The sequence below is a fragment of the Gasterosteus aculeatus genome, chromosome 15 (assembly GCF_964276395.1).
Source record: "Gasterosteus aculeatus chromosome 15, fGasAcu3.hap1.1, whole genome shotgun sequence".
Lineage (NCBI taxonomy): Eukaryota > Metazoa > Chordata > Actinopteri > Perciformes > Gasterosteidae > Gasterosteus > Gasterosteus aculeatus.
This window is the reverse complement of record NC_135703.1, coordinates 19,069,047-19,096,460: the sequence shown is the minus strand read 5'-3', so window position 1 is coordinate 19,096,460 and position 27,414 is coordinate 19,069,047. Positions and strand designations below refer to the sequence as shown.

The 27,414-nt window shown below is 40.9% G+C and overlaps 2 protein-coding genes and 1 pseudogene across 2 annotated transcripts; all 3 read right to left on the bottom strand.

The window, feature by feature from the left end:
* Positions 1–12,410, bottom strand: apoba (apolipoprotein Ba). The gene is made up of 12 exons (XM_078089525.1): positions 12,288–12,410; positions 12,061–12,193; positions 10,713–10,996; positions 10,395–10,600; positions 10,116–10,298; positions 9,801–9,931; positions 9,193–9,403; positions 8,873–9,045; positions 8,608–8,780; positions 8,207–8,328; positions 7,689–8,062; positions 1–7,416 (listed from the first exon to the last, which is right to left on the bottom strand). Exons 1-12 carry the CDS (start codon positions 12,408–12,410, stop codon positions 2,126–2,128), a joined length of 7,404 nt encoding a protein of 2,467 aa, XP_077945651.1. The 3' UTR covers positions 1–2,125.
* On the bottom strand, positions 796–1,357 carry LOC144388350 (apolipoprotein B-100-like; annotated as a pseudogene).
* On the bottom strand, positions 11,088–27,414 carry LOC120832931 (apolipoprotein B-100-like). The gene is made up of 15 exons (XM_078089084.1): positions 27,307–27,414; positions 26,803–26,960; positions 26,143–26,184; positions 25,508–25,614; positions 25,283–25,428; positions 16,963–17,110; positions 16,539–16,691; positions 15,986–16,110; positions 15,283–15,739; positions 14,877–15,021; positions 14,623–14,769; positions 12,899–13,110; positions 12,288–12,495; positions 12,023–12,193; positions 11,088–11,341 (listed from the first exon to the last, which is right to left on the bottom strand). Exons 2-9 carry the CDS (start codon positions 26,858–26,860, stop codon positions 15,694–15,696), a joined length of 825 nt encoding a protein of 274 aa, XP_077945210.1. The 5' UTR covers positions 26,861–26,960; positions 27,307–27,414; the 3' UTR covers positions 11,088–11,341; positions 12,023–12,193; positions 12,288–12,495; positions 12,899–13,110; positions 14,623–14,769; positions 14,877–15,021; positions 15,283–15,693.

Genomic DNA, 27,414 nt, shown 5'->3' with positions numbered 1-27,414 from the left:
TTAAAATCAAGAACAATTTAATAATTAACAGAAGCAGGTAAGACATTACAAAACGAATGAGGCTATTTGTAGTGGTAGAGACCCCTCCTCCTGACAAACAAGTCAACATTTCTGGAAGGATTTTCAAAACGGTGCCTTTTTGTGTCTGGAAGTGGTGTCGGCTTTACATCCCTCAGCAATGTGCTGGCTGTGATGTCGACAGTAGCTCCAACCAGCTCGGCCATCCCCTTGTCCACTTTCCATTCCAAAAGCCTCACCCAGCCTGTTGGTTACCGCTCGCCTCTGTTCCCCCGCGAGCACCATCATCAGCGTCAATCTGGAAGCTCTCATTGACCGAACTCATCTTCAATAACACAACACATTCAATGATTATACCTTTACCTCAAGCTTCTTGGAGTAGACATAATATGGGATTTAATATATCCCATTTATCATCTAGTACTTAGCACATACCTATCATATTATGTCATAACATATTACTAATGTCACACTTGATACTTCTACTATCCCAATTATGTCTTCATAAACATGATATCCAACTCATTTCATAGCCCAGAATAACAAACCTAAACACAGACCCTGCAATCTTTACACATCTGCTGACCCAAAATTTTCACACGACACAGGAAAACCTCCGAAAAAGGTCAATAGGAAAAAAGGGTGGATAGAATGGATGTCATGTGTACAGAGTTGGATGACGTATGCTTAATTAATATTACAGAAATGATTGAATTTTACACATAACTTCAACATACCATAATTCATACCACTAGGCAAGGTTTTCTGGTTCAAACCCTAACAATACTCTGTTTTAATATTGTAGCTGGGCGCTGACATTATTGGCAAGCCTGGTACCTTGATTTCAAAGGCTGTAGTGGTGATCGCATTGCGGACGTTAAAGTTCATGGGATCAATTCTTAAGTCGTCTACATGCAAGTTGGTATATGGAACATCAAAGGCTGGAACCGAGATTGCATGGGGAAGAGTCATTTTATGGATTGCATTTTCTTCTATCCACGATGATACTGCAAAGCTAATCTTGGGGATGTTTCATGTAATTTCGTTTTCATTGGTATGTAAACTCCTTGTCATGCATGGTCATGGTCTACACAATACTGGAAGAGAGGGTAAGGAATTGTAACTCGTCCATATTTGTGACCTAACTTGAGAATTCCCAGAAGGTCTTCTAATATACAGGAATGCTAACCACATTCATGAAAGCCAGAAGGCCTTCCACAGATCCTGTTAGGTACTTTAGATTCATCATTAGACACAAGAAAATGAGAAGTATGGATGAGTGTTCCTTCCCACTCCAAGTCATACACTGCTTGTCTGAGCTGATGAATAAGTCCAGCATGACTATTTGGTCTATTTGGCTAACTTGCCTCTATGTTCAGTGTAGCCTTGACGTTTGTTAAAGAAACAACATTTTCTAAAGTACATTTTTCTTTTCTAAATTTGACACTGCACTTTCCATTGGTGTTGAAATATTCCGATTCTTCTGTAATCAATGGTTGCCAAAGTTCTACTCAAGAGGACATGTTGTTGGTATGTCGTACTGAAACATGTGATTGTTTAAGTTTCTCCTGTTGTTCAATGTTTGAATCAGAGTCCTGAAAGTTGAATATAGGCTATTAAGATAAAAACTGGCGAGTAATTTTTGCAATGTTGGTTACAGATGCTTCCATGCTCCTTTTGATCAGACTAGGAGCACACTCACGGTTCGCTTCCACATTTTCTGCTTTCGGGACACAGCGGAGGCCAGTTTTAGTCCTCTCTTTCTTTACAGACTGATTGTGCCATTCATCTTTCCATTTAGAATTTTAAACACAGATGTTAAAAACGTGGAATACCAAGCGACAATGTTGGACTGATTATAAAGGCCAGCATTAGCACCTAAGGTAATAACAGTAGATTTGAAGTGGAGGTCACACGTTATGTTACCAAGGGCTGGGATCAACATGTTATTCTGAATGATTAGTAGTGTGAAAGTGGGAAGCTTTATTTCCTTTAATGTTTCTGGAACATGGACTGGACAGGAAATTCCAAAGATGGTAGCACAGATGGTTGCTTGGTTATAAGAATCTTTTAGAAGCGTAACTACTTTGTCTCTATGTTTGTTAAATTAAGCCTGGAAGATGTAGGCGTTATTATTAAATGTAATGTAAATTGGTTCAAGGTGTACTCCAAAGCTGTGGGTATCAAGGTTCTTGAAGTAATGAAGCTTCAGATTGAAATCGAATGACTGTTGAGGATCCGTTAGCAAGGTTTCAAATCCAGCATCTTCCCACAGTGACACGTCTCTGACCCCAGGGGTTTTAATCCCAAAATAAGGTACACTTATTGCTGGGATGGATAAAGGAACAGACAAAAAGTCCAGCTTTGCCTCTCCATTTGCAAATGATTGAAAGAAGATGCTGATTTCATTGTTTTCTGCTGTGAAGTTTTGTTTGTACTTGTACTGGTTGAATCTGGCCAAAGTAAACGAGCAAGCACGCTGCTTCTCAGAGTTTACTATGACACCATAATCATGCTGCAGATCAACTTTACCAGTAAGTTTCAATGGGAACAACATTTTTGAGTTTACTCTATTCTTAACATTGAGCACAATTTCAAATGGATGAGCAATAAATTCCAGCGAGTTGGACATAACTCCAGTCAAACCTCCAGCCAATTCAGAATCATGAAAAGCTGTCACCTCAATGTTTAAGTCCCCAATATCAATCTCTCCATTTAAAACCATAACAATCTTCTTGACAGATGGAAATTCATTTTCACATCTAGCTTTAACAATAATATGACTTAAAATCACCGATTCAGCAGTCAGTGTTTGCTTTGATTTCATGGCGTTACAGGTTGTTTCTCCTGCCATAGTTAATTTGGCAGTGCCAAACTGTATGCTGTATTCTACATTGCTGGTGTGTGTACCTTCGTCAGAGTAGTCTTGAAAGGACCACTTTCCATTACCAGTAGTTTCACTGGTCAAAGTTACTTTGCCCGATTCCATGGTAGCTGCTATATTCTGTTTCATTGATGCTTCACTGAAAGTTTCAATTGATGGGACGTCCAAGTTGTGGTTGTAATTTGTGTCTATGGTTGCAGAGATTCCTTTCTTCAATGTAAGTGCTATACTGTTGACAAAATCGGCTGTGTACATTTGGGTTGTGGCCTTGCTAATGGTCTTAGCAGAAGCCTCAGCAGAAGAACCAGTGAGTGTTAAGGATCCCCCATGATCAATTGAGAAGGCAACATGTGTAACTTTCACAATTTCTGTTAATAGAAACTTGTTCATTATTGGAGCTTCCAACCTAGCATTGGCTTCAAAGGTGTATTTAAAGGGTTCAATGGGTGATTTGGAATGAGAAGTAATAGCTGCTGTAAACTGAGTTTTTTTTGGTGTGGACGTTGAGTTCTCAATCTTCCCTATAGTTTCCATCGTGAACTGTGGGGAGCTCAATCGAAATTCACCATGGAGCTTGCCAAAAAACGGCATGCAAAGGTCACTCGGAATCTCAGGTAATTTGATCTCTGGAATTGGAAGCATTGTAATTTCAAAGTCCTTCAGATTTAATTGGGGGATTTTGATAACAGGGAAATGTATTTCTGAAAGGGTTATTTCTGGGACAGTAAGATCTTGCAGTTCAGGAAGATAAAGCACTTTTAGGTCCCCCAAAATCTCCTCAGGGTCAGGCATTTGGATCTCATATTTTCTGATGCCATCTATGAGTGCAATTATATGTGCTTTGATCTCCTCAAAGTCTATGGTAAAGGCAGGAATTATGTATGAGTTAAGGATAGTGAACTCAGGGACAAAAATCTGAGCTGGGATGCTAATCTCCTGCATTTTGTTCATGTTTACTGTAAATGATGAAATGGTGAGGTCAGTGAGAGGTACAGTGAAAGTTGGAACTACAATCTCAGCTTTTTTTAGTGCACCCAGAATTCTATCTGCAGTTTGCTTTACCTGTGTGATGATGTCATTGGCATTGGTCACTTCTCTAATCCTCTCAATTAGTTGGTTAAACTGTACAGAAACGTAGTTAACCACATTGCTGTAGGATTCGCTTGCTCTTTGAAGGTAAATGTACATTTCTTTTCTGATATCCATGTCAATGATCCGTTTTTGAACGTCCTCCAAGATATCCTGCACCTTCAGCTTGATGTCATTGTAAAATGTAATGTCAATTACATTTTTCAATTTTTTTAGAGATTCAGCAACCTTTGAGTTTTTGAGTTCATTCAAATATGTGAAGATGGAATTTTGGATCTCTCTGAGAAATTCCCTTACAGCCTCAACTTTCTGTGCAAGCTCATATAGTCTAATCTGCTCGTTGATATAGTTTGTTGATTCAGCAATTTTCTTGTTGGTCTCATGAACAAATGCACTGTAGTCAAATTCCTTCAATGAGCCAACTATTGAAGAAATGTTTGTATTAAGGTCATTAATGATTTTCCCAAACTCAATTGTTCTGAACTGGCTTATAACATCTATGTGCAGAAGCTGCCTCATTTGATTATCAACTAACTCAAAGTTGATAGATTTCAGACTATCAACCATTGCCTTCAGTGTCTCTTCAATTTTGAATTCCTTGATGAGAATCAATAATTGATTCATCAGTTCTTTAACTGTATCATTAAGATTGTATTTTAAAACTTTATCCTTAGTATAAGAATACATCGTATTGATTTTGTTGGGGATTTCATATTCGTCAATCCAGTTAACAATAACATCATTTATAGATTCCGTCACTTTTGCTATGTCTGCAGAAGAAATTGTATAGGATATCTGCTCCACATAAAAAGCTAAATCAATTGAGAGAAGTTGATCCTTTATCTCCTGGAAAAAGGCATTGATGTCAAAGTTCTCAATAGCCTCTTTCATTTCGGACAGTTTGTCTTTTGTTTTCTCCAAGATTCTATATTTAAAATCAAAATGACGCAGCCAGGCGGCGCTACTGTCGGTGAGCTTCTGCAAATCTATCTGTCTGATGATGTCCTTGATGGTATCTAGCGCTTTGATGAGAGACCGCTTAACTTCATACTTCTCATCAAAGGCCGAAAGCTGATTTGCCATTTTTAAAAGCACATTTGTTATCTTTTCGGCAAAGTGGCGGGCCTTGACATAGTGTTTGATTGTGAGGATGATGTCACTAATTGTGGAGACAATGTCCATTACTATATTCTCCATGCTCTCTCTTAAGTGTTTCATCACAAATTCAAAGTCATCCATTGTTACAGAAAAGTCATTGATTAAATAATCAATTTTGTCATTTACTTGATTCACTTTGTTCTCCAAGTCCATTTCGAGCATGAAGTTGCTGACTTGCACAGGTATACGATCTAACTTGCCCCTAAAGTCAATGATTAGCTGATTAATATTTACATTTTTGATGAACTGTTGAATCGATATCAATGCTTTTGCAAGTGTGTTCTTGAGGTGTTCAAAAGCTACAGGGAAACTCTCAATGAATGGGATCTCAATGATATGACAGTCACTGTTCTTGTCATACTTGAGGAAACCAGCTATACTAAATTCTTCTACTTCTAATCTCTTTTTGCTGCTTAAATTGCCAAAACTGTCTGTTAATATTACTCCTGAAAACTCAAATGCAACCTTGAAAGGATTATGGAAAGCACTAACATCCTGGTTATAGGCATGGTTGTTCAGCTTAGATTTTATTTTCCAGGTGAGAGATTGGTCACTTGGTGTCAGGAGGCCATCAAATTTGTTTTCTAAATTACTGGAAGACTTCCCATTTGGAAACACATGTGTGGTTGATACCTGGCTGTCATGTGCGAATGCAAGAGTTAGGGGTTCTGTCTTAACCGACAGATTACTATACAGCTGTCCGGTGTGCTTCCCATATAGATTAATTTGTCCATCACCGTTGACAAGAGAATCAACAGTGAGACTGAAAGGCAGTGCCATGGTGCGAATAGTGCTTTCAAAACGAAAGGGCTCAGAATTTATTAGTGCCGCACACTTTGACTTTGAGGAAAGTCCAGCAAACTCAAGTTCACAGTTGTGACTTAGCTGAGCGTCAATTACATTTCCAGTCACGCTGTATTTCATTGTACCAGCCATGTTGTCATAGTTGAGTTCATAGGTATGTTTAATGTTGTGGTGTTCTCCGTAAGCTACCTTTGTAGTTCCACTGAGATCAACCGTAATTGGCTCAAGCTGCATGTGGCCTTCATTGTTCCAATTAAAATCATAAAACTTAAGGTCATTTGTCATATCCACTGCTGTAAGAAATGGCTTCATATGAACCTTGCTGTTTTGTTTGTAGTAAATATCTTCACAGATGAAGTTGTTCGTCTTGGAGTGGAAGGTTAGCGTCCACAGAGTGAGGGTCAGTGTATGGATATTTTCTGTATTAATCTGCTTCAATTTTCCCATGTTATTGATAGCAAAGGTCAGGGCTCTGCGGTTGAGTACAATATCCATGTTGTTTCTTGTGGTTGCATCGTATACATGGCCATTGAGGACACCATTCAAAGAGGCTTCCGTAGCTGAGATTGTACCGTCAATGTTCAGCTCTCCTTTGCTTTCCTTTGCCATCACTTTTGTCTTTGAGTGTAAGGATGCTCTATTGTTGTCTATGGCACCACTGAACATATTCTCCACCATGACAGGACTGCACTGAATGCTATTAGTTCCACTTGCGGTCAGACTGTGCCTTCCAACCATAACAGAAGCTTTGTGTAATCCACAAACTGTCTGAAAGGTAATGGAACCTTCAGAGTTTAGCTCAAGCCCATTTGAATCCAAGGATCCTTCTACAAGGGAGTAGGCCCTGTTTGTGTCATCATCTGCCTGTAACTCAATTCTGAGGCTGGCCATATGGCTGGACATACCTAGCTCAACTTTGTTATTGAGTGACTGACCCAGTCCAGTGGCAAGGGTGTTGCACTTCATGGTCAGTTGAGCTTCTTTATACTTGAGCTCTGCCACATGCTTAAAAGACTCCTCCTGGGCAATTATTTTGGACAGCATATTCAACTCCGAGTTTGCATAAACTCCATTGATCATATTGTGAACATCAAAGAAGGTTGAGTTTAGATGCAGGGTTGACTCTCCTCTCCCTTTTCCAACTATTGGACGAAGGTTGTAGCTGTGGGCGTAGCTGGTATCAGCATAGAATGAACCTATTTTAAGTGATCCATCCATGGTGCCATCTCCTGAGACTTTATCTAAATCTAGAGATGATGCTGACTGAGCAGAGTAGTAGAGGGAGGCTTGCAGGCCCAATGGACTAGAGGCTTTTATATGATAGTTTGCTTTTGCATTCAATCTGTTGGTTACTCCTATTGTTTCTATTACACTGAAGTTCGTGTCAATCAATCTATGGTTGAAGAAACTATTCAGAAGATACTTGATATTACCATCAGCACTTCTTGATATCATACCGGTTCCTTAAAAAAAAGACAAACAAAAAAGATCAGTATAGTTTTCCTTGTAAGAAAGTTCCCATGAATATGAACATGCTTTCCCTTAAAAGACCAATAAGATTGTATTCCAGATGTGATCTTATCAGAAATAAGCTCAGTTTCCCAACAACATTTAAACAAGTATTTTAACCATCAGTAACTAGATGCCTTCATGCCACTTTCTTACTTTAATCGAACAAAAGCTTGCAACATCTTTCATTAACTGTCAGAAATGACCATTCGAAGAGGGTGTTTACCTTCAAGCTTGTATGCCAGTAGGTTGAACGGTGATTGGGCCATAGCCTTGTACTGTGTAATGTAACTCGGGACATCAACAGTGTTGTTCCCCCCAGAGATGGAGCCTTCCCAGCTGTAGACATTGCTGTTGATCTTGGTGGATGCTTCAGCAAGACCGAGAAAGGGAACAGTAAAATCCAAAGAAGGTGGGATGGTGAATGACGGTAGTGAATAGTTTTTGGCAGGGATGTAAAGGCCTATATCTGGTAAATATATGAGAGGAGTGGACAGAGTTGTTGGGATGTTCAGATCCTGCGACTTTGTTCCTCCGTGTGGAAGGGGAAGTGAGATAACCATCCTATCCTTGTTGAACTGGTATCTGAACAAGCTGTTTCTGTTGAGGTAAAATAAAATGCAGTCATTATTGTTCCAATTTTTTCTACAAAAGACTAACTAGTACAACTGAACCGTCTAGTCAGGGTTCATGCCAAGAAATACCCGAATGCAAGTAATAATCTTACACTGTATAGTTACTTACGACTGCAGAAAAAGCTTCTCAGGCATGGCTGCCAGGGTGATATCGGACATGATCCTCTTATTCGTCCAGTTCGCAAGATGGGGGATGCGTGCTGTCAATTTTTCTAGCCATATATCACCTGCCTTCAGGGTGACATGGTAAAATACATTTTAATCACATCCATATCTTTATGGTGTGGAGTACTCAAGAAAAATAAATAAATAAATAAACAAAACAAATAAAAACAAATAGAAATATGATATCCCTGGTTTCACAAGTGTTGACGTTTGATATCATTCTTCCACTATCCACATCAACAAATAGTAAGAGTGTAATTTACCCATGGGCAAGGTTTCATTAAAAAAAGGCCATAACTGAATGTCCAATTGAAAATGACTTAAAATGAAATTTCAGAGTGCTACCTCAATTCCTTTCATGACTATATGACGCAGTTTCATATCAGTTTTTGCCACTTTCTTCTCAAGGATATGATCAATGATCTGTTGCAGCCCGTGATAATCGTTGATATTTATGATCAGTTTCTGAATCTCTGAATTCAGATTTGACTTCAGCTCCACTTCAATCTTGTCAACATCTGTAGTGGGAAAATCCATATGCACGCAAAAACATACAAATTAATAAATGCTCCACATCTCTCATGTGCTAAAGCTGTGAGTTACCAATTACCATATTTGAAGGAAGCTTTCTGTTGGTAGGATGTCACAGGAAGGTTCATGACCGTCTCTAAGTCCACGACTATATCCTCATCCCTCTTCAGGGTCGCAGTGACAGAGGCTTCAGTTTTCAAAAACGGTATTAGCAACTGGAGTTGCAGCATGGCGCCCTTCATTATGTCAAGCCTACATTTATAGTTGTACAGGAGACCATATAGGTAGATAAGACTTCAAATTCTTCATTTTTGTATTTCCTGAGACGATTCTCATCCACTCAAAATGTCCACATTATATATTAGGAAGGATCAAATCATTATTTATAGAGCAATGTACCTTGTGTGTCCAACAAGAGTCAGCTGAGGGATGTTCTTGCTTGTGACATCAACGGTGATTCCTCTCGTTCTCGGCCCCTCTGCATTGCTGTCAGTTACAGTCAGCTTGACGCCTGCTTCCACATCATAGTCAGGAATGCTAATCTCAGTAGTGACAGTGTTCCTGTTGCGGTTGTATGTCAGAGATGCAGTGACTTCTGATGAATCATACCCTAGAAACAGCAGATTTTAAACTTAATCAATTTACATCCCTACGAACAGTAACAAATGGGGGCTCCACAAAATATTAATAACATTGCCCATATTAATGATTTTTAATTGATGGTTACATAAGAATAATGAATTGATAAATACAGGGCCAAACTGATCACATTCATTCATTCATTCTAGACAATTATAGTCAAAGTACATGCCCTATGGTATGATTAAGGTTAGGTGGACTGTGGTAATGGCAATTAAACTGGTAAGATATGGTCAGGGTTAGAAAACCAGCTCTGTTATATGAAAGTAAGACAGGCTGCTTTCTGATTTGTCATTTCCCCTTGCAACTGAACATGAATCGTGATGTGCAGAATACACACAGAAGCACGCACACCAACATAACAATACCTTCTGCCCTCATGGTTAGCTTCAGTGACTCCATTTTATGACGACCTTTTTTACCCTCTCTGAGCATTCCATGGGTGAGAGTGGCGGTATACTCTGAAACTTCCCCTGTTGGCTGGATTTCTAATGCAAACCTGAGAAAATGTTGCTTTGATGAAACTCTCTGGTAATGCCTGTTGACCATCTGGTTTGTTATATCATAAAATACTGCATTCAATTATAATAATGTATATGAACTATTATACAATAGTATTAACACATAAGCTAACTAAAAGCAAATGGGTTCAAATGAACTTTGTCAATGTGGTTTACTCTTACTTTTTGTCCCCAGTCAGGAGGTAAAATGGGGCCTCATCTATTGAAGTAGCATTGCAGAAACTCACAATTGAGCAAAATGTCAGACCTCTGAAAAGGGGCTGGCAGTTAGTGGAGTCAGTTCTCTCCTCAGACAAGGGAGGCACTATTGATGTTTGACTGGAGGATACTGACAGCAACTTGTTACTGTATTTCAAAAAGAGAGAGAAGTGATCAGAGACAACAGCAACGGCACTAGAAACCACTGAGAGTGCTTTGTCATTTGGCACATGTGCCACTTACCTAATGCTGAACAACTGAGTGTTTGAAATGGGTGCAGGTATCAACAGTTTCATCTGGTTTCTGCTTATGGTGACCTTAGCATTAAGTGAACTCTCATGGTACATATTAGTGTGCATCTCAAGCCCCGCCTCCACATAGTCTGAAATGTGCACCCACATTTGTGTGATGAATTCTAGTCCAACAGAAGGCATGAAGGAGAAGTCACTCTACAAAGTGAAGGATACAACAGAATACATGTAAACAGCAAATATCAGCGGTGACTTGCACAATGTATATGGTATTGAACATATAGTCTACAAAGAAGATACGCTAAATTACCATGAAGTTAGCAGGTGAGTGACTCAGGCCTCCTTTGGCCCCAGGTGCAAACACACCAGCCAAAGAGAACTTCAGAGGAAAGCCAGCAGCAGTAGGTAAAGAGAATGCAGTCTCCATGAAGATGTAATGGGCAAATACTTCATTTTCACTGCTAGATATCAATGCAAAAATGGCCTGTTGGAAAGTAAACAAACAAGCTACATATGAACTGCAGCTTCTGAGTACTCTGCAAATGCAGATGTATGAGGATTTATTGAGAAATAATAGAAAATTCAGAGTTTTTCCTCAAATTGCACGGCTTTCTGAAAAATTTGCATTCCTGAGAAAGATAGGGAATGCACTCACACACCAGTAATCCAAATGGTAGGTTCTTCAGTTATTCTTTTGGCAAAATTCAGGAAACATACAGGAACAGCATATCTGACCTTGGCAGGTAGCACCTTGAAGAAAACATTGTAGTACATGAACAGAGATTCAGCCATCTTTGTCATGTCACTGGTCTTCATGTATCCTATTTCAGCCCCCAGAAGCCGAAGATAGCCAATTGCTTCAGGGGCTGGAGGGAGATGCACGTCATACATGAGCTTTTTGACACCTTTAGAGAGATCTTTCAGGAGATCGTGTGGGACCTGGAGGGATATTACAAAATGGATGTCAATTTCTGGTCGCGCGTGCTCAATGAAGTTTCCAAACCGAGTAAAATATAGTTAGGCATAGTAAACATTGTTGTGTTGCGTTCACACCAAAAGCGAAGCAAATTATTTGAGCGAGTAGATTCCATGTCAAGTCAATGCACAGACGCGTCTGGTTGTGGATGGAGCAAAAAAAGTGGCGCGAAAAACACTATTGACCAGACGCGGAAGACACAAAGGAGTGAATGGAGCGAAGCGAATAAAACGTCTTTTGTCAAAGTTGAAATATTTCAACTTTTTCAGTCTTGTGAAAGCCAATCAGCGTTGAGATACTCTGCTCGTCATCCTGCTCCTTGTATGAAACTGCCACTCACAAGAGGCAGATAGACAGGCGCTCCGCAGCTGAGATTGAACGAAACACGCAGTTCCTGGAGAAGTAGTTGAAAGTCATTGTGTTGTGTGCGGTGACAGACGATGTCATGAACCAAACACGACGCCGTTTGCAGTTCCAATGTTTGTGTAAAGTACAGAGCAGAAATATGGGTTATTTTTACGAATACGAATGAAGCGGCATGCAAATGAAAGGAAATGAACTGCAACTAGTCGGGCTGGTGAACTTTGTGAAAACTTTTGGTGTGAACGAGCAAAATATGGGTGATGTGTCCAAAATCCTCTCACCTGTCTCTTCATTCTGGATCTTTCTGGAGCAACCCTACCCAAAACCTCCTTGAGCATCTTGGCTTTGTCACCTGCCCAGTACATGACTTTAGAGATGGTGTCAGGGAAGAAACCTTCTTCTCCGAAAAGAGCATCAATTGTTGGTTCAAATCCTGTTCCTTCAATGCAGACCTTGAATGTGGGAGATTTATAATGGTGAAATCTCTACAGATCTAGTTTGTGGGTTTTTTACCACATGCAACATGTTTACTGTTGAAAAACATACCTCAAAGATGTCATAGTTGTAGTTAAAAGCGTTTAGAGTTGTCTCCAGCATCACCTCCTTAGGCAGGGTGTCGGTGCCATTGAAGATGATGTTACTCTGCACTGAGCCCAAAGGAGAGTCCATTTTGCGGTTCATTGACATGCCATTAAGTACCTTAATTGTAGGCAATAGCTGGTCTCCTAAGGCCAATTCAATGTACTCCTTAAGTCTTTAGGAGGAAAGAAGATGGTTTTAGTAAAATGTCACTGCCAAGACAATGTTTTTTGAGTAGTCAAGGGTCAGATCCAGGACCTGTAACAAAAGGTTTCTTGTTTCAAAAACAAAATATGCTAACATTTTTTCAGAATTGCTTTTGCTAACCACTTAGCAAAAAATGACCTATACCTAGAAAAAAGATAGAAACATTAACTTGTTTGCGTGAGTCAATTTATGGATGTCAATTCACTTTTAGCTCCCTTTTGATCGACACAATTTCCTGAGAAAAAAGAGCTTGGCTTTTTGTAAGCTTTGTCTGTGGTTAGTTATTATGTTCAAGGTTTCTAATAGGATTTCTATCATTACCACATCAGTAGACATTTGCATTTGCTATGAAGCTGTAAATAAATACTTACTGATACATTTGAGGCTGGTCAGAGTTGCGGATGTTTTTCAGATGGGAGAGCACAAAGCTCTTAAGCTGCTCGTTCATCACGTTCTGCATATTGTTCAGAATGTCTCTAACCAGGGCTTGGTCTGGGTTCTTCATCAGAATCAAGTAGGCTGCTACACGTTTCTCAACAGGGTTCTGTGAATCCTTCAACACCTCCATTAAGATGTTTTTGACCTGTTTTTGATCAAATGTTGAAATACAACATCAATATGTCATCAGGAAGATATTAGACCATATTGCTGCATAGATTGGGTTGTTGCTGTGAGTCTGTTTAGCATGGTTGGTTTTATTTGCACTCTCCGCTCTGCATGTGATAAACTGCTTGTTCCTCCTCACTGAGAGCAAAACACTCGACTAGATCTCCACTCTTTGCTGTCCTGCTCCTAAATGGTGGAAGGAGGTCTCTGAAGACATCAGGACCACAGAGAGCCTTCACATCTTCAGACTAAAGACACACCTCTTCAGACTCTACCTCCACTAACACACTAACTGGAGCACTTACATTGGACTTATAATGGTTCTTCTCTACAGCAAGTTGTAAACTGGCTTATTTGATGAAATTGCACTTGTTTCTTGTTCTTCTGAGTTTGTGTCCTATGGTTGAAATGCACTTATTATAAGTCAGCTAAATGACATGTGATGTGATGTAATTCATAACTTAGAGCTGATATTTTGAATGGAGAAAGGATCAGCAGCGATATTCCAGGAAGTGCTTTCAAAGCTGAGAGCTGATGTACAGAATGTGCCACTGTCTGTGTCCGTAGATGAGATAATACAGGAAGTGAGAGAAGCAAAGCTTGGGAAGGCTTCCAGAAAAGAAACAAATCGATATGGAAAGAAAACATATGCTTGTGGCAGCGAGCATGAGTACGGCAAATGGCAAAGGCAAAATAATTTGTAAAAAAACAATTTGTCAAAGAAACGGGACTAGGCCGTAGGATCTAGTAGGCAGTGGTAGTTAGTTTGACCATTATACCCTGAATCTGCACACTACGGTACAGTAGGTGGCGGTATGCACCTAGACAATTTGTTTGCGATCCGCCATTTAAACCTAAAGAAGAAGCAGCAGAAGGAGAAAATACGACAGAGGAACGAGCAGGGCACACACAAGCAGGGCAGGACAGGGCTAGGAAGCACAGAAGGAGTAGGAAGCACAGAAGGAGTAGGAAGCACAGAAGGAGTAGGAAGCACGGCAGGAGAAGGACCACAGACGAGAGGAGGACAGGCGGTGGTGTCCATAAAGATTGGACGAGCCCAGGTCAGACGAGTGGGTAAACCAGAGGAATCAGCTGGACCCTGACGAACCCTCCCGATGGCCGGCTTTTTACGTGGTGTCAAACTTTTCATTCTTTAGTAGATCCATTTTAGTTGGACTTTTAACAATAATATAATTGCAGTTATTTTTATTTATAATAAAAGCACATTTTAATCTCAAATGTATGTCTTGGTGATCCATGCTTATGTCCCCCCAGTACAAAAGAACCTGTCTTTATGGAGACTTAGACTCTCCAAACAACATGCATTGTTGGAATCTTTTATTTCCTATTTCTAAAAAAATTGTATTCATTTTATTTATTGGATTTTAAATCCCTGCCTGACAGGGCTGACACATACTTCACAAAGCAGCACTATAGGCTGTGGTCATCATCAGCCTAGAATAAATGCTCTAGTGTGACCTAGTTTTACCTCATTATTAATGTCCATCAACCGAAAGGCCTGTACAGCTGCCTTTTGGTTTGGTGATGGAATGTCAGTTCTCTTAGCGCAGCGCAAAATGGAAGAAATCAGGCTGGGGCTCACAGCTTGCATGGCTTTACCCATGACACCAACAACCTGGAAATGAGAAAGGATTAATTGGAGGGCAGCTTCTAACCAGAATCCCTGTCAAGAGCTGATTCAGTTCAGAAATACAGTCGGTTAAAATCTTCAATGATTAGTACCCTGAGTACGAGGAAGGTAATCTCTTTGGGATCAGAAGAAATCTCAGAATCTTCATTTAGTGATTCTTCCAGGCAGTCGTTTAGGAGGGATTCTATGAACTTTGACACATCAGTGACCACTGGAGTAACCTTTGCTTTATGGAACCTGTGGATCAGATAAAAGCTAGAATATATATATATATATATATATATATATATATATATATATATATATATATATATATATATGCAAATAAGATGCCATGGTTTGGATGAAAGTGGTGTTAAAAAGTTTAGTTAGAGAATATTTTCCTCTTGTGGTCAAATTGAATAGGTTTTCCACAGTATTAACATACAAATATAAGTGTACTAATATTGAAAAATGGATCATAAGTTTTAGAAATGCCAGAAACAATATTTGACTTACTTTTTGACCGTGTTTGCTAGTGCATACATGATGGCCCTGCTTTGCTTATACTGAGCCATGCTGAGCATATCTCTGACACGTGTGGCATCGGGATTAGCCTCTAGACTCAGCCCATAGATTAGAGCGTCCACCTCTGGTGACGGACCATCAATGGTCCTGACAGCCTGGAAAATGGCACTGGTGCACTCTGTGGTTCCACACTGGAACAGGGCCTGCCAGGTGAGCAAGCCTGACACATCCAACATCTCCGTGACCGTTTGGCTTAGGGTCTCGTTTCTCAGGACGCGCAGGCTGGACACCAGCTTATGGAAAAGGCTGGTCCTCCTCTGACCCTGGTCGGTGCCGGCCAAAGCCATGAGGTCAGTGAGAGTGCTCAGAGCAGTGTCCTTCGTCTGAACTGGAGCTTTATTGTCATTGTGTTGAAAGTGGAGTGGCTTGCTGTGGCTGGGATTTATGTCTGTGGACACACACATTGTAAATTATTTTTGCGTTTCCAAAAAAGAGATAAAAGAGAAAACTAAAATTCTCCATTGCAGACACTGACCAAATACTTTGTTGTTTATCCTTTTGGAGCTCTGAAAGCTGAGATTCTGGGTCACTTTAGATGATATTCCACTGTCCCAGCAAGGCAGATCAGAAGGTGACGCAAAAAGCAAAGCAATGCACTAAATACACACATATATACACACCGGTGATGACTTACACAGAGTAAGATGGCTCATAGAAGTGATTTTCTGTGCACATGGCGACCACGATGTGCTTCCCCTGGTTATCAAACTGGTAGTTGCAGTCTTGAGTGCTTGTAATCAGTTTAGACAATGGACGATGCTGGAAAAAAATGTTTGTTTGTTAATGTTCATATACACTTCCAAGCCTCAAGGACATTTTCCGAGAGAAGACTTGATATTTGCGTTTTCACATTTTTTTATACCAACTACGGTTAGAATTTTTACACAGTCTAAATTGTATAATGATAAGGAAGTGTACAGGGATGGAATCAGTTATTTTTTATTTCACAAAAGATGCAAAAAATGGTTTAAACTCATTCATATTTTATCGTCTTCTATTGAAGTCTCATGACCTTTGATCTCCAGGAGATGCAAAGAGACTGTTGTTTTAGAAGACTTCAGAGACATGATACTTAATTGGCTGAACAAAGTCAGGTCTTTGTAGAACCCATTTTGTCATAACAAGGCTTGATAAATGGTCACCCTCACAATGCCATGAACAATAGGAACCATGTAGTAACATCTCACCATTCTTTGCAGCAAGGCAAGGGGACTGTTGACAAGTTCCTTGCTGTAGAACTGATCGCATTGGGAGAGATCTCTGGAAAGTTTTACTTGTGTGGCTGCGTCCTTTCTGTCATGCACCAGGTAGTTTGTAGAACACTGTCCGTGCACTGTGCTCTGACAAAAGAGTAAATATAGATGTTAACTCAAATACTGGCGACAACACGTAAGGCCAATTTCTACATACCAAACTGCTGTTTCACTTCTTTAATCCATTTACTTCTCTTTTCACCACTCATTAGCCTTAATGTTCTGTACTATTTTCTCACTAGCTGACAGACCAAGTTTACCCTAAAGGGATAATGCAATTTACATCTGATGCAACATCCTTGTGCCTTTTGTATTCAATTTTAAAATAAGGTAATCTAGGTTGTGAGAAGATACCAACCATGGAGATATTCTGTTCATCCTCCATGACGGGCACAATGAGAGCTGAAAGGATTCCTCTTTTAATGTTGAGGATGGGAACAGGCTCGTCCGTCTCGGGGTAAAGGTAGACACGGGTCACTCCCTCCACAGTAAATTTCAGAGCCTTCCTGGGCCAAGGAAAGACATTAACTCAGTATAGGCTCACTATTCAGTATGTGCATATCATCAAGGATTTATATTCAGTTACAATATCACCACTCAGACACCATGACCCCAATGATTGTATGTGCCAAACCTTTATGGTAAATATCGGTTTGCATCAAATTTACTAAGAAATTGTCCTAATTTGTTCAAGTCTATGACATGCAAAAGGGGGGGGGGGATTCAGATCACTTTCTGTATTCCGAGCGGAGCCTTGCTCTGACTTTTCACTGCGTAGATTAACTCGAGTAATATTAACGGTGCCTCGCCTAGAAAGTAGATGAGATTAGTTCTTATCAACTGGAAGGAGGTTTTCTGAGGACTTCAAAGAATAAACAAAGTCAGAGAAACGGTTCCCATTCCCTCCTGAACTTCTTACTCTCATGAAAATGTCTTACTATAGAAACAACAGTTTTCGGGCTCAGCAGGCCAAAATCCCAAACATAGTAACCACACCCACTGACATTTTTGGGTCTAGTCCAAACAACGGATAAGACCCAGCTGGAAGTCCCGTCTGAAGCTTCTTTGGTATAAAACAAGCTACTCGTCAGAAAAACTGTCCATCTATACTTGCATAAAGATATCCTCTTGAGCCTAATCGGGGCAGACCAGGGGTCGCTATAATCTGTGCACCACGCTAAACAGTCAACACTGTTGAAGGCTAACTCATACGTACATTATACGCTAGAAAAGTTCCAAAACCTTTTAGGCCCCTAAATAAAAAGTGGGAGTTTACGCCAAAACCAATGACATGTTCAACTGTCAGAATTTGGGCATGTGGCAAAAGTGTGCAAAGGAAATGTAAGGTGTGCCAGGCGTGTGCCAGGCGTGTGCCAGGCGTGTGCCAGGCGTGTGCCAGGCGTGTGCCAGGCGTGTGCCAGGCGTGGTGGAGAGCATGAATGGGGAAAGGGTGCAACTGTGAGGGTAAACATAGTTTTGCATGTTGGGGATGTGAAGCCATGAGACGAGAGGTGGACGTCCAACAAACAAGAAGGAAAGAAAATGTATCGTATGCAGAGGCAGTTAAGGTGGGATATGGGCAGAAAAGGAGAAGCTGCTGACTTTCATAGCAGGGGTGATAAATGTAACTGCTGAGGTTAATAATTAAAGCAGCAATACATCATCTTGATATCATGATGAACGCATTTGTGGTAAGACGAGTCTCAAAAACCCACACACAAATGTGAAGCGATCTGCAAATAAATGCGGTGCGATCGGTAAATATAAATCGTAATTTATTGATGTGTGCATTGAAATGCATTTGTAAATCCTTCTGTGTGCATTTGTAAATCGAATACATCTGTGAATCTTCCGGTTTGCATTTGTGAGGTTCTGTGTGCATTTGCTATTATCGAGACTAATCTGACCCCATACTATAGAAACCCTAAATGATATTATAACAGAAGGCATATGGGCAGCTGCCCTACAGTCTACAGCAAAAAGAAAAGGAAAATCAAGTAGAAAAACGGTACCACAGTGGAGCAATACGCGTAAAGAGGCAACTAGAAATAGAAACAGGGCATTTCAGTTAATGAACTCATAACTATCAACATATGATACAGTTTAAAAAGGTGCAGGCAGCAGTGAGAAAGACAATTAGGCAGGCAAAAAGGACACACTGGAGAAGGTTTTGTGACACAGTTGGAAATATAACCCAGTAGGAGAAGTGTGGGGGATTAGAACGATGGGAGGGAACAGAAGAGAGTGGAGTTATCCTGCGCTAAAAGCTGGAGAGGAGGTAGCAGTGACTAATAAACAGAAAGCTGAGACATTGGCTGATACATATACACACCAATAACAATCTGTCTGATAAAGGAAAGCAAACTAGAGAGGAAACAAGATGTACAAATAGGAAGGCATTGGGAGGAGGGAGGATACTGAAGAGGAATTGAATGTATTGTTTTCAATGGGGGGAAAAAAGCAGTTGCCAAAGCTGGAATGACGGCCCCAGGAAATGATGCAATATGGTATATTATGTTAAAGCAATGAAGTGGAGAGGGGCTGAATAAGGTACTAACATTATACAATAAGGTGTGGGAGGATGGTACTACTAGCAAGGTGGAAGGAGCCTGTGATTGTCCCTCTAAGGAAGCCGGGGAAAGATGCCCATCAAAGTGACCCATCAAATGAATGAAAGTGTACGTTTTTTTATGTAGAAAAGGCATTAGATATGCTATGAAGGGAAGCGCTTTTGATTTAAAATGCATTTAATGGGAATTAAGCAGATTTTTGGATAAGGGAGTTTCTAAGTAAAATAATGATCCAGGTAAGAATAGGAACGGAAAAGTCCAGGGAATGTGAAGTCGAAATGGGACCCCGCAGGGTAGGGTGGTAAGTCCTATATGGGTCACTATTTGCAGATGATGGGGGCTTATGGAAAAAAGGTAGAAACTTGGAACAAAATACAAGGGATAAAACCAGTTGAATTATGGGAGACGAAGAAATATGTGAAATTACAGCTGAATCTTTATTGAAACAAGTTAGAAATAGTAGAGTCGTTTCAGTTATAAGGAGTGCAATTTGACAACAGATTAATATTGAAAGACCACATTGAAAATGTTAGCAATAAGTGCAAAAATGTTATAAATGTATTGATGTCTGTTGGGAACGGTTGAGGATGAGTGTCTGATCTCTAAAGCAGAGGGAAAGGGCATTGTCAGGAAAAGGGTTATCGGAGTATGGCAACAACAATGGGACCAAGAGACGGGGGGGGGGGGGGCACATTCAATTCAGAGTAAAGTGAGCAATGTGAAATTCAGGGGAGAGAAGAAATTAGAATTCAAGATTAAGAATAGGTCACAACAATCTACGTAACACATTGTGCTTGATCGGAAAGCATCCAACCAGCCTTTGTGAACACTGCCAGACACCAGAAACTGTACAACATGTTATCACCGCCTGTAATAGATACACTGTAACCAATTGCTGTAAATTTACGGTGCATTTCTAACGGTATCTTACAGTACGTCATAATAACTGTAACACACAGTTAAATTTCCATCCCTTGCTTGTAAATTAACGGCCAATGTCATAAATAAACAGTTAAAGCTGTCAATTTACAATAATAGCAGACTACCGTAATTCAACTGAATGTTACATATATTTTATGAAGTGATGGAAATACACATACAAGTGCAGTGAATCACAATCCATCTACATCTGTTGTAGGTTTATGTATGGAAGCCCACGTCAGCCACTGACAAACAGGTCCTGTAAGTCATCATAATGAGATAGTATCTCATGAGATACGATGATGACTTTGACTAACAGGACATTACTATACATGCAGCTGTCACTTTTATCCACTTTTACCGCCCATGGTTTTACATCATTTTATGTGGAGTATTTGGGGGATTAGGTGTCTTGCTCAGTGACACTTCAACTTGGCACAGGGAGCAGCCAGGATTCGAACCGCCAACCTTGTGCTGCACAGCACACCCTCCCTATCCCATGCGCCGCCTTCGCTGTCGTTTCAGTGGCTGGAATGTAAAGATTATAAATATTTGTATTATTCAAAGTGTTCATTGCCTAAAAGTCATTTGAGTGTTAATCTGACCCACTGCTCCTGAACGTGACGTCAGAGCGTAATCTCAGTTCATCCAGAACACCTGTCAGTTCAACATGGGAGGAGTTTCTCATTGCCTCGTCTCTCCAAGTAACGTTGGTAAGTGTTATTTGCCTTCATGATTAACATTCTCCTTCCTTACATCTTGTTTTCTTCCTCAACTTTGTAATTTTAATATTTTACCAATGGCTGTTTCTAAATATTTTATTTTGGTTTGTTTTACAGAGGCTCTGGATTAAGGACGCCAGCCGTTTGCTGCGGTCAATTGAAAGTGTTCCATAGCGTATTGTTGCAGTTAGTTTACCTTGTTCCTAATGATTTTATGATTCATTTTTTTATTATCGTATACATGCTGCATATTTTATGTTTTGTGTTCTTGGATACAAATGCCTAACATTTTTGTGTTAAAGGCATCTAATAAACTCCAACCACTATGACCGAAATGAGTTTGGTTGTCTTTCTTTAATTTAATTTAAGTATACGGTTATAAGTAAACGGTAACATTCTGGTATTTATAACACAAAAACAGTAATCGTATGGTAACTGTAATCCAATATATGACAACATACCGTAAATTACGGTAGAGCACTGTAAATAAAACAGTAAGTTACTAGCGTCGACTGCCAGTAAATTGCAGTTAATTCACAGTAAAATTTGTTCAAGTTTACGATAACATACAGTAATACATTTTACGGTAACATAGTGTAAAAATCATTTACGGTATTATACCGTAAAATAACGGTAAATTCCTGGCGTCCCTGCTGCCAGTAAAATACTGTTAATTTACGCCTTTTAGAGTGTACAACTCAGAAAGGAAAGACATGCTGAAAAAAATGCAAACACAAGGGATGATAGAAAGAGCGCTAAACCGTAGTGGGGGTCTAGTAAGCTGGGAAGAAGGTGCTTACACACTTTTTGCCAGCAACAGGGCTGATGGGGAAAGTACATTAGTTGGGAACCAGAAGACTGCGGTAATGCATCAAAAAGGATGCAAGCCGCCGTTAAACACAACAGAAGAAGAAGAAGACGGCAGGGAGGTGACAGATTGCTCTATCGTAACCTCTCCTCTCTCACCGGTCCCACCTGCTCCACACATGTCCAGCACCTCGTCACAAGAGGTCTCTGGAACTGCCAGTCAGCGACTCGCAAGGCTGACTTCATCTCCGGCTTTGCTATGCAGCATTCTCTTGACTTCCTCGCTCTCACCGAGACCTGGATCACACTGGAGAACACATCCACCCCAGCCACGCTCTCCTCCGCCTTCTCCTTCACACACCCAGGCCCACTGGTAGGGGTGGTGGCACAGGTCTACTCATTTCACCCAAATGGAGCTTTTCTCTTTACCCTCTATCACCATCCACCCAACTGTCCTTCGAATTCCATGCTGTAACAGTTACTCACCCGGTACAATTAAATATCATCCTTTATTGTTCGCCAGGCTCCTTGGGTCATTTCTTGGAAGAACTGGACATTCTCCTGTCCAACTTCCCTGAAAATGGACCTCCGCTCATCCTCCTGTGTGACTTCAACATCCAGACAGAGAAGTCACCTGACCTCTTACACCTACTTTCTTCCTTCACTCTCCTCTCAACTCTTTCCTCCTCTCTAGACTCTCTCTGCCCTCTTACGACACGACGGACTGGCAAATCCCCTGCGGCTCCGTGTCGGTCTGATCCGGTGCCATGAGAGCCACCATGCGAGCGTCGGAAAGGAGATGGCGTAAATATAAACAACCTGATGACCTGCTTGTGTTTCAATCTCTTCTCTCCTCTTTTTCTGCTTCTATCTCTGCTGCCAAAAGCTCTTTCTACCAATCCAGAATCCAATCTTCATTTTCTAACCCCCAAAAACTCTTTCGATCTTCTCCAATCTCCTCGAACCCCCCAGTCCTCCTCCCCCCTCCACCCTTCTTCCAGGAGACTGTCAACTACTTTAGCAAGAAAATAGCTGACATACGCTCCTCCTTCTCAAACCCACCTCCTACTTCCTGCATCCCACTGACTTCACCTCTATCGCCCTCACTTCCCTCCTTCACCCCCTGTCTCCTAACCAAATTCTTACCCTAGTAACCTCTGCCCGTCTGACCACCTGCCCTCTTGACCCCATTCCATCACATCGCTCCTGACCTTCTTACTTTCCTCACCTGTCTCATCTCACCTCTTGTTATCTTTAACCAACTCTCTTATCTCCATCGTAACAACCTCCTTGACCCCCACCAGTCAGGCTTCAAGGCCGTTCCACAGAGACTGCTCTCCTTGCTGTCTCAGAGCATCTCCACACTGCTGGACCTCTCTGCTGCATCTGACAGTCAATCACCAGATCCTTATTTCCTCCCTGCAAGACCTCCTGCTTGCAAGCAATATGTGGCAATACGAATGTCCAACAACGCCACTTGGGATAGGCCCAAGACCATTCTTGTTAAGGCAGACAGAGCCATTCACCAAAATCAGGGGGTCAGAGACATAAGGTAATTATAGAAATACGTTTTTTTTTAGTTAAATATTCTTTTTTAAATGACAATATGTTCTTTGTTAAGGAGTAGATGAGTGATATAAAGAAAACAATAATAAACAAACAATTCAAATCAATAAACCAGCATGCATAATAAGGAAGATGCAAACAAAAAGGAAAAGACCCACATGCAATATGTACAGTTAATACAATATAGAGAGCCATTTTTGTACCAGTTTCGGTTTCAGCCGGTATCAAGAACAGCTTCAGTGGGGGAGGGAGAACGCGCCGGGGAATATTGGCCCTTTAATTAGTCGTGGCACCAGGATAGCCCCAGAATAGCATGTCCAAGGCTGCAGCCCGGTCCAGCGAATTACAGTACAGGCCGCCAACGGACCCCGGCGGTGGCACCCACCTCGCACACACACACTCACAGACAGCGGCCCAGACGAGACACTGAACGCCAGCAGTCCAGGCATACATCCACCCACACGGGGACATCCACGACCAAGACAGGGTCGCAGCAGAATGATGACCTAGGGCAGCGGCCAAAACATGAAGCACGCCTCCCGGACACGTCTCCACAGACACCCAGCAGGAGAAGACAACAAAACGAGTCCACCCACCACGGGCTTAAGTAATGTCCCCGCCTCTCCCAATCAATCGGAATTAGCCCCAGGTATGCTGGTCCACACCCCTGTGAGCAGGTAAGAGGGAGGGGAAAACCCTCATCCGGTCACAAATAGTTAGAGCCAGATATCTGCGGAGAATTGCTCATGTAATCTTTTTCTCTTCAAAATATATGATAACTTTTTGACTTTAATTGATCAACGGGCTGGATCCTTCTCATCAACGGACTCGGGGGGATCGGAGATCCTGACAACAGCTATGCCAATGACACCCAACTAATTCTCTCCTTCCCTCTCTCGGACACGCAAGCGGCGGTGCGGATCTCTGCCTGTCTGACTGACATCTCTCAGTGGATCCGCCCACCATCTGAAAATCAACCCCGACAAGACTGAACTACTTCTCTTTCCAGGAAAAGACTCTCCGACCCAGGACTTGACGATCAACTTTGGCAACTCCGTGTTAACGCCCACTTTACCCGCTAAGAACCTCGGCGTCACAATCGACAGTCAACTCTCCCTGACTCCCAACATCACTGACAACACCATCCTGTAGATACTCGCTCAACAACATCAGGAGAACACGTCCTCTTCTCACTCAGAAGGTACTGATTCAGGCTCTGGTCGTCTCCCACCTGGACTACTGTAACTCTCTCCTGCAGGTCTCCTGCTACCACCATTCCACCTCTGCAGCTCATCCACAATGCAGCAGCTCCACTGGTCTTTAACCTTCCTAAGTTCTCCCTCACTCCTCCACTCCTCCGCTCTCTTCACTGGTACCGGTGGCTCATCCAGTTCTAAACACTGGTGCTCACGTACCATGCTGTGAATGGATGGGGTCCAGCTTACATCCAGGACATGGTCCAACCCGACATCCCGACCCGCACTCTCCGCTCTGCATGTGATAAACTGCTTGTTCCTCCTCACTGAGAGCAAAACACTCCACTAGATCTCCACTCTTTGCTGTCCTGCTCCTAAATGGTGGAAGGAGGTCTCTGAAGACATCAGGACCACAGAGAGCCTTCACATCTTCAGACTAAAGACACACCTCTTCAGACTCTACCTCGACTAAAGACTAACAAATTGTAGCACTTAAATTGTAAATTATCTATAGCAAAATGTAAATTGGCTTATTTGAGGAAATTCCACTTTCTTGTTTCTTGTTCTTCTGAGTTTGTCGCTTTGGATAAAAGCGTCAGCTATATAACATGTAATGTAATACATACTCAAAGACTTTGATGTGTGACTATTTGGTTTATGATGTGACATTTTATATGATAATTGATTGCTGTCATGAGAGTCTTGGGCTTCTCCATCCACCAATACAGTTTGTTAACTGACATATCAAAATCATGGGGGCCATTTTCTAATGTAACTGTTTGCATGCTTTAGTAAAGCGCTTGTGTTACCTTGTTATGTGCACATTATCAACAGAAATCCATGTTGAACTCCCAGACTCTTTGCTGTAACAAATCCCTTGAAGAATTTGCACTGACCTTTGCATGGCGGCGTGGAAGGCCTTGGAGCCGGGACTGTGCTTGTAGACCGACTGACCCTGTGGATCCATTACGGAGACTTCTCTGAGAGCACAGTTTCTGGTGTGCATGATGAATTTACACCTTTGGGGGACTTCAATCTCAACCTAAAGATGTATGACAGCAGGCAGAGGATCAATGGAGAGCCAACAGGAAGAGCAAAGGGACAAATAAAAAGCAAAGTACCTGACAGGAGACTTGCGGGCCATTCTTTCGGTTGCCTACCACACGGTTTCTGCTTTCTGTTGTGTACTGGTACACATATTTCTTATACGTTTTGAATCCGGATGCCACTGCAATGAGATAATTGCATCTTAATAAGGGAAAATTGACATTCAAAGATGTTTGAGTTCTGATCAAATGATTTCAAGTCATCACTACCATTAAGGATAAGATCAGAATCCTTAATTACAATCGAAGGCAATTTCTGTCCACAGTCAAAGTTCCACATTGTTACACGGTAACAATCATTTGGACCGAGTTTGACCTAAAAGGAGGTTTCCAGAAGCAAACTACTTCTACTGCAGTAAATCATAAACAGCACAGGAGCAGAAGTCCATGAACTCCAGAAAAAGGATCATGTGTTTATTAGTTTAGCGAAGCCACCATCGATCTGCTAACAGGTCAATAAGTTTGTTTGGGACAACGTTCAACTTGCCTCCTTTATCTACTCTGTTCACATACATATGCACACACCGTCAAATTCACATTACATTACATACCAACCTTTTAAACAGGATATTTTTCCTTATCAAAATACAGGATAGTTTTGTTGATTGAGCCATGGAGCTTGAATATGTTTAAAGATGTGTAGAACTTACACAGACATGATGAGGTTAGTTCATCACTGGCATTGCCGTCCTCTGTAAACCAAAAAAGAGACATAAAAATGATTTATAAGTGTTCATTATCTTAGGATAATTATTCATGCATTTTAAGTAAACTGAAACATCAACAAGGGCAAGACTATCTTTTTGGTATTGTGACCATTTGAAATCATTAAGAGTGACAAAGAAATCTAATTCGGCAAAATAAAATCCAAGTTATTGCAAACATTAGCACGAACAATCAATGAATTCATTTTGCATCTTAAATGGTAATAGCAGAATCAACATTTAAGAAATTTAAATGAGTAGATTTGTAATCAATGCTTCGACTTGTCGTAGGAGATTTACAGGCGTCATTGATGGATCTTTTGTATGTACTTGGCAGAGTGAACCAGGGCTTAGAAAATGGTGAGACCTTTTAACTATTAACCTTTTAACTATCACACTAACTAGAGAACTGAAGACGTGTCAACATTAAACACACAGGTGTAGATAACAAACAACCTTTTGCTTTTGCTGGTTCACTTTCCTAACAGAGAAATGGAGGTTGAAATGCCTGCTGAGAAAAAGGACACTCAAAACTACAATGTAGTTGGTTCTAGTTGAAAAACCTCTGCCCAGTTATTTTATGTATTGTGATGGATTCCTACTTACGAGCCAACGTGTTCATGCTCAGCAGCAGTAACAGACACAGCTCGCTGTACCCCATCATGGGCCAAAGAAAACCGTTTCTTCTGTTCAGGCCTCCGAGTCACACTGATACGAGAACACGTCCACCCAGATGTTCAGTGAGGTCCCTCCTTAAATAAAGCCTGGTGATGAAGAGGTATGTAGACATATAGGCGCAGCAAAGCCTGGTTGGTTTTTTTAAAGTACAAGTATATATTTGAGAACTTTCACTCTTATTTTAAAAACAATAATTTAGGTAAGTTTAAATTTACAATAAATGTTTTAACTACTACTGTATAGAGGGAGTAACGCTCTTACAAATAACTTGATTTGTTTGCACAAATAAGTATGCAATACACTACTACTTTTTAATTAATTATTGAATTTTTTAATCAATTTAAATAATGATATAGTGAGAGAGCTAAGAAATATACGATATATGTTTGTGCAGTCAGAAATCGCACTCATGCCACAGTTTCTAGAACGTACCTCATTCTTTGAGCATTATTGCGGGTGGAGACAGGTTGGACTTCGTCTCAATCTCTGGCTGCTGTTACCAAATGTGGAATGATTGTTGGAATTCTTAGGACCTTCTGA

Coding starts and splice junctions, on each gene's coding strand:
- apoba (XM_078089525.1), bottom strand. CDS start 12,410: ATGGACTCTCCTTTGGGCTCAGTGCAGAGTAACATCATCTTCAATGGC. Junction 9,932..10,115: donor CTCCTGACTGGGGACAAAAA/GTAAGAGTAAAC, acceptor ACATTTTCTCAG/GTTTGCATTAGAAATCCAGC. Junction 9,046..9,192: donor ACTCTTGTTGGACACACAAG/GTACATTGCTCT, acceptor CTATAAATGTAG/GCTTGACATAATGAAGGGCG.
- LOC120832931 (XM_078089084.1), bottom strand. CDS start 26,860: ATGATGGGGTACAGCGAGCTGTGTCTGTTACTGCTGCTGAGCATGAAC. Junction 26,185..26,802: donor GAGCATGAACACGTTGGCTC/GTAAGTAGGAAT, acceptor TTTGGTTTACAG/AGGACGGCAATGCCAGTGAT. Junction 16,692..16,962: donor ATGAACAGAATATCTCCATG/GTTGGTATCTTC, acceptor CTCTTTTGTCAG/AGCACAGTGCACGGACAGTG.